Source organism: Argiope bruennichi, chromosome 6 (genome assembly GCF_947563725.1).
Source record: "Argiope bruennichi chromosome 6, qqArgBrue1.1, whole genome shotgun sequence".
Classification (NCBI taxonomy): Eukaryota; Metazoa; Arthropoda; class Arachnida; order Araneae; family Araneidae; genus Argiope; species Argiope bruennichi.
Genome location: NC_079156.1, coordinates 85057454 through 85064558, shown reverse-complemented (window position 1 = coordinate 85064558; position 7105 = coordinate 85057454). Strand labels below are relative to the sequence as shown.

General features: G+C 29.0%; 1 protein-coding gene across 1 annotated transcript in view; it reads left to right on the top strand.

Annotated features, from left to right (window-relative positions):
- The first annotated feature begins 3715 nt into the window (after positions 1–3715).
- Positions 3716–7105, top strand: part of LOC129971381 (nitric oxide synthase, salivary gland-like) — a 204653-nt gene continuing 201263 nt past the window's right edge. The window contains exon 1 of the mRNA XM_056085095.1: positions 3716–5154. Coding sequence (XP_055941070.1) covers positions 4553–5154 — 602 coding nt within the window. The 5' untranslated portion in view covers positions 3716–4552. The remainder of the gene's footprint in view (positions 5155–7105) is intronic.

Here is a 7105-nt window from a genome sequence, read left to right as displayed (position 1 = left end):
TAGTTGTTTAGTAAAGAAGACTTTCTGTATCTAAAATCTGATCCACATTTACTATTTTATTATCAAGATCGCATACCAAACCTCATTTTTTCGAAATTTGTTGAATTCTTTAGTTAATGTGTCCACACAATAACGGACAGATGACCGACTAACACTCCGCCCGTTGACTAAAATTATCCAAAGTATATGAAACAAATCTACAATTCTGGCCATAAAGGCACTTAATAAGGGCAGATTAATAAAGGCAGATTAATAGTTTTGGTTAAGAGATGACATGCATAATTTAATTTCTCTGATTTATTGGTCCGCGGTGGCCTAGTGGTAAGGTCCCGGCTTTGGAACAAGAGGGTTTCGGGTTCGTAACCCGATTCCACCGAAGAACCTTCGTGTAAGCGGGTCTGGTGCACGTTAAATCCATCCGGGCTGGTGTGGTGTGGTGTGGTGTGGAGGGAGGGGGTGCCAGCTCAGGTGTCGTCCTCGCCATCTGACCGCTGTTTAAAATTATGAGGTCCGTTCCAAAATAGGCCTAGTGTAGTTTTAAAACGGGACGTTAATAGAACAACCCTTTTTAAGCCATGGAAAGTATGCTTCCAACCAAATTCATCAACCTTTGGATAAAGTTATGTAGGTTGGCATAAGTTATCACAATTTTTTTCAAAAAGACAAAGTCCTAGATGCTTCAGTTTCTTATCTCACGCAAAATGATCTCTTGATTTGTTAATTACTTATTAATTAACCAAATTAATTAATCAAATTAAATCTATCCAATAAGCTAAACGAATCACTCTTCTTAAGTCAATCTCAATCCTAAAGATATTTTATTATACCATGACTAGAAAAAAAAAATGGCCTTTTAAAGGGTTAACTAAACTCTGATTTATTATTTTTTTGAATTATCGTGTTTACAAAACGACCGACGGGCATAATTTAAAAAAGGTTTTTCTTTGAACAACAAAAAGCCTAAGATGAAAAGATTCATCAAACTCTTGTGGTTGAATTATTCAAGGTTGCAATACTTTATACACTTAGTATATAAAAAAAGTAGAAACGGCAATTTAAAAAATAGAAAATCATGGAAATAAATCAATTTGAATCAATAAATTTATACGTTTCTGTAAATATAATATGAATTTAAAAATGTTAATAAAATAAAATAAAATTCTTTTACGAAATGAAAATACATTCGAACATTATTTTTGTGTTGAGGACAGTATCTCATGAAAAAATGTATTCCGAAACTTCGTTATTCAGCAGTTATATATTTATCGATACATATTTAAAAAGTTATTTTTTATGCTGTATTTTAGGGATAGTATAAAAAAAACTATTTAGAAATAGGTTTCAGCATAAATATATATATTTATAAAACTTATAAACGATGATAAGATGAATATAAAACTCGGATTCACTTAAAATAATTGAAAAAAAACAACACACCTTGCCTTTCTAAAACAAAATATTCATGAGAACATAAGTGGATTTTTGTTAGAAACATCTTGAATCTTTCAACAGAATGTGCGTAAGCTGTGAATAATAAAGTTGCGGCTCTAACATAAAGTGCTTCAATCTGTACATGATCATGATTCAAATCCTTCAGAATATATTTTGTGTAAGCCTTCAGTCAATTTAAACAAAAATTAAGCAAGGAATTTTCAAAAGTGCACAACAAATAAAAGTAAATAGAGATTATGACTAGAGAAATGTAAAAAAATATATATTCTAAAAGATATCTTGCACTGGAATTAAAAAAAATAAAATCATACAAAATGATTTTTTTTTAAATTTCAGTTGTTCTGCTTAAATTTTAAATCAATGTTTTTGTTGATTTTTACTAGAATTATAGAAAGCAAACTTTACGACAAATGAGTACTTGCCGATTCTATGGATTATCTCTATTCTTTTTTTTACCTATATATTACACAAAAAATAATTTCATTTAACTTTCTAGATTTCTCTGAATTTATTTTAATGAATTTTAAGCTTTCATAAGTCGGAAATTGTTAAATTTGTTGATAAATCTTAATTGTTATGGAACCTTTATTATCAACAATAAACTTATTTTCAAAAGAATTCAGAACATTTTTATAATATATAATTTTAAACAATTTATTTAAAGTTGCTACTGCTAATAGAAAATTTATATCGTTATTCGTCAAATGCTTATTATAATTTTAATGTATACTTTTAATTTTAAAATATATCCTTTACCAAGAAAATTCCTTTATGCAATCCTATTTTTGTAGTAATTATCTTTTATCTGTCAAAACTGAAACATTTGCAGAAAAATTACTTTAAAAATTTACTCTTCATTTTTTATTTAATGTAAAGCTAAAACAATTATTTTATTAGGTTCATTATCATGTAAACATAGAAATAATTAGCGTGTATTATTAAAATCTGAAAATTTAAAATGGCAGAACTGAATAATCATAAATTTCACTTATCACGTTTTTAAGAATTAAATTAAGAATGTGAATGTTAAAATTTAAATCTATATGGGTGTTAAAAATCTATTTTCATGAATTTCCGTATATTTAAAGATCGTGTTCTGAAATATATAAATGATTAATAAATGGAATGGTTTTTCGTAGAAGGAATAACAGAATATAATTGTTCTGTTAGAATATAATTATTCGTAGAAGGAATAACAGAATATAATTGTTCTGTTAGAATATAATTATTCGTAGAAGGAATAACAGAATATAATTGTTCTGTTAGAATATAATTATTCGTAGAAGGAATAACAGAATATAATTGTTCTGTTAGAATATAATTATTCGTAGAAGGAATAACAGAATATAATTGTTCTGTTAGAATATAATTATTTGTAGAAGGAATAACAGAATATAATTGTTCTGTTAGAATATAATTATTTGTAGAAGGAATAACAGAATATAATTGTTCTGTTAGAATATAATTATTCGTAGAAGGAATAACAGAATATAATTGTTCTGTTAGAATATAATTATTCGTAGAAGGAATAACAGAATATAATTGTTCTGTTAAGAACATAACTGTTCTTCTGAATCGTGAAAATAAACGTTTCCTTTTTACGAATTCAGAAAGCCTTACGTGAAAGGTCAGTATTTGTTTAAAATAACATCCCAACATATTTTCAAAAAATTGAAACGAAATATAGAATTATTATTACGAGATAACATATCTATTATATATTGGTGTTAATAGGAACATATGATGAACTTTAGTTAAATATTTTCTTAATAAAAGCAAAATGTATGAAATTTTTTAATAACTTTACACGAGAGATTAGTTTAGGCCTATTAACGAATTAACTTAAAATACAATGGACTTAGGTAAGGTCTATATTTTAAAGTTTCCTAAAAATAATTATAAAGCTTTTAATTTTTGTCCATTCATGGAAAATAATATTTAGAAAAAAATGACAACCGTTAATTGACCTTTCGTAACAAAAATGATCGAAGCTCGCTTTTAGAAAAAAGAATGAAGACAAATGCGAAGTTGTCAGAATCGCGTGATTTCATCACAACCCACATGAAGAAAAATGCAGCACTTTTGCTTTCATTGTTTTGCGGGGAGCAGTTGCGCGCATTTGCCAGACCCCTCCCCTCGAGTTTGATGTCAACGGTACAGTCCTCACCGGATTGGTGCGCCTGCCGAGAAACGCGTGCGACCAAAAAGCGCAGCACGCGCGAACCTTTTCGCACAACATTTCTCGCGAGGCACCCTCACCGAACTCTCTTGGCTCGTCAGTGCAGGCAACAGGTGGGATAAAGTTACAGCGCGAAATGAGCAACTTCTATAAGACTGGTCATTTTTGATCAGATTTGTCAAAAATTTGTGGAAGTAAGATTTGACATTTTTTTTTCCTAAATATTATTTTTTGTGTGAATGGACGAACAATAATATAAAAGTTTCAAAATTATTTTAAGATAAAGCTGAAATATAACATATTTTACCAAAGTACACAGTGCTGTGAAGTTAATTAAGTTAAATAAAACTTTTACCTATCGTAAAGAAACTGTTACGAAAAATATTTTTTGCATCAACGTTTGAGAAAAAAAGTAATATATATATGCCGTCATTTTATATTGGATGAAAATGATATAAATTGTAAGAACATGATTTGATAGCCAAAAGCATATTACAGTCGGAAGAAATTTTGCAATAGTTTAGTACTTTCTCGTTTTTTGTTTAAAAAACTGAAGTGTAAAATATGATAGCTCTTATAAATGAAAACCCATACAATAATACTGTTTGGAAGCAGAATTGGAATTGGCTCTTACATTTTTATTTACTTATACTGCATTTAAACGAACAAAATTTCTGAAGCCTTCACCTGCTTTGTCATTTTGGAACACTGTTATCCAAAGAGCTGCTTTAGATCATACTTTATTCATACCTGTAATCGACTACTCTTGCAAAATTGAAGAATCTTGAAAAACAATGGTAAACTAGAAAGATATCAAAACCATAGCAAATATGGTGATAAGGAACTGATTTAAAAAAGAAATATAGACCTATAGCATAAGTGTATATTTTCCCCAAGATATTTAGTAATAATATCACCAGAATGGAAAACTCAACCAAAAGTTGGCCAACAACTATTTTAGTTCACTTAAAGAAACACAGCCAGATGGGGTTGGGTATTGTGGTCACTCCTAGACCCCAGAACCGAGGGCTGTTAATCGCAGAACTGACCAAAGGCAGTGAAGCTGCCAAGAGTGGATTATTCAGACCAGGTGATGTGATTCTCAAGGTCAACAACAAAGATTTGTCACAGCTGCCTTACGAGCAATGCTTACAGATTCTGCAAGACTTACCAGTTGACCAAGAGGCCGAAATATTGGTTCGAGTGCCTGACGGGTACACAACCAGACTGGTGACGACCTTCAACGAAGAGGGCACGTCTCACACTTCGAGAATCACCACCATGGTGTCAAATTCTCAATCGCCATCCCCACAGAGGAGGAGGGAATCGATTTCTGAAGAAAAAATACGCCGCTTGAAGACCAGTTTGGTCCAAAATGATATTATCTGCACATCGCAAAATGCTGGCCAAAAGAATTACAATGAAAAATCGTCTCCTAACTCGTTGGTGCCTAATATGAGGCAGAATGGACACGCATCAAATAATCAACCTTCTCCGGAAAGACCAGCTACACTGTCAGCCAAGTAAGTAGATTTGAAAGAATATTCAAAATCTTTTGAATATCAAATTTTAGATTAAGGGGATGGGGGGGGGGCATTTGGAATTTTTGAGAATTACTCAGTTATGAAATTTTTATGTATATGTATTAAAATATAAATACGTCAGATATCTTTCAAACACTCTTTAAAACAAACTGTATTATTTTTTAAAAACTAAAAAAAGTATACATTTTTTAAAATTTCAAAATATTTCAAGTGACTCAATTTTTAATTTTTCTATATTTTTCTTACTACCCAATCTGAATTTATTTGGAATAAAAGTATAATTTTATAATTCCAACAAAATGCTAATTTTTTGGAAATATTTTAATCCACACTTACTGAATTTTCATATGAATTTTTTTGTTCTTTTTGCAAATAAAATTGACTTTTAACCATCTAAAAAAAACGCGAAATATAAAATGCATACCTTATTTTCATTTAATGTTTAGCCGAAATCTTTATTAACAATTCGATTTAGTTTCTTCAAAAATTAAGACACCTGGAACATTTTAAAGATATTTAAATCTAATTACAATATCATTTTGAGGAAAGTCATTAAGATGTGTTTTTTTTTCTCTGGGCCTTTGAAATATTCATTTTATTGAACAATATATCTTAAATTATTGTTTCAGTTTAATATAAACTTACATTTTGGTGAGGAAACTAAAAATAAAATTTCATGTTTCTGTCCTTTTTTACTTATTTCAAAGTCCACTGTCCCCTTAATGTTGCATAGCATGATTTTTGCTTCTACAGATTTAAATTTCTGATTAACAGTTACAAATCAGATTTTACCCCCAGCTATGAATTTGACCTTTCTATGTTCTCTGATATCTTGTGTGTTGTATTGTTTGTAAGTGTCTTAACTTATATTAATTAGGACAGAAAGTCGATATTCGGTCATTTAATGCCAAAACTTATTAGATAATCACTTATTCATTTGCTACATCTATAAGAAAACGTATTTAAGTGCTTATCCAAAAAAGTGTTAATGATTTTTTTGAAAAGTATCATTAAAATTGGCCATAAATGAGTTGATGATAATTGGCATAAAAATGGTTCTTAAACCTTTGCGTACATTTGACGTATCAGAATATCATTTTGTACTTGTTGAAATTGTTTCCATTTTTTTGTAACTCGAATGATATTAAGCCATTTCAATATCATGCAACAGTATATAGTTTAAATATTAAGAAATAAAGGAATTTTTACGTAAAAGCTACTGCCTTCACATGTTCAAAAAATTAAATGCGATACAAATACGAAAGTCGTTTCAAATAAACGTATTGTCAAAAGATTAATAAATCTTTTAGTTATTGATATTTACTAAAGTACTAAACTTAAAACTGTAAAATTAGAATATGTTTTACATATGTATAATAATATTGAAAAAGAAAGCTTGAAATATTGCTTGAAATCTTACGAGTAACGTAAGTGTACCAACTTCAAAACTTTTCCAATTTGACATTAATATCTTTTAAAAAGTTAGATTTCATCCTATGTAGTTCATAATTGGATAAAGAACGATATTTATTTCTTTTTAAAATCCCCCAAATATCTAATGTATAATATTTGGAGATAGTTTAAAACATGTATCTATTAATGAAACGAAACTATCACTATTATTGGACACTATTCTTAACTAGTATTAACCTCGAGAAGGACTTTGAGAACTCGTATAATATATTAAGTATAATAGTCATCACCACCATGTCCTGTTGCATTAATTATATCAAATATTCAATGCGTCAATATTTTTGCTACTATATTATAAAAGTGTCAATTCTTTTCTATTTTGGTATATTCTTTATTTTATTAGTTTGATAAGGAATGTCTTTTGTGAATTTTCAGAAACTATATTCTGAATATGAACAAATAATTTTTTGCTGAATTTCCTTGAATTAGGAGTTGGATATCTAAAAATAAAATAATC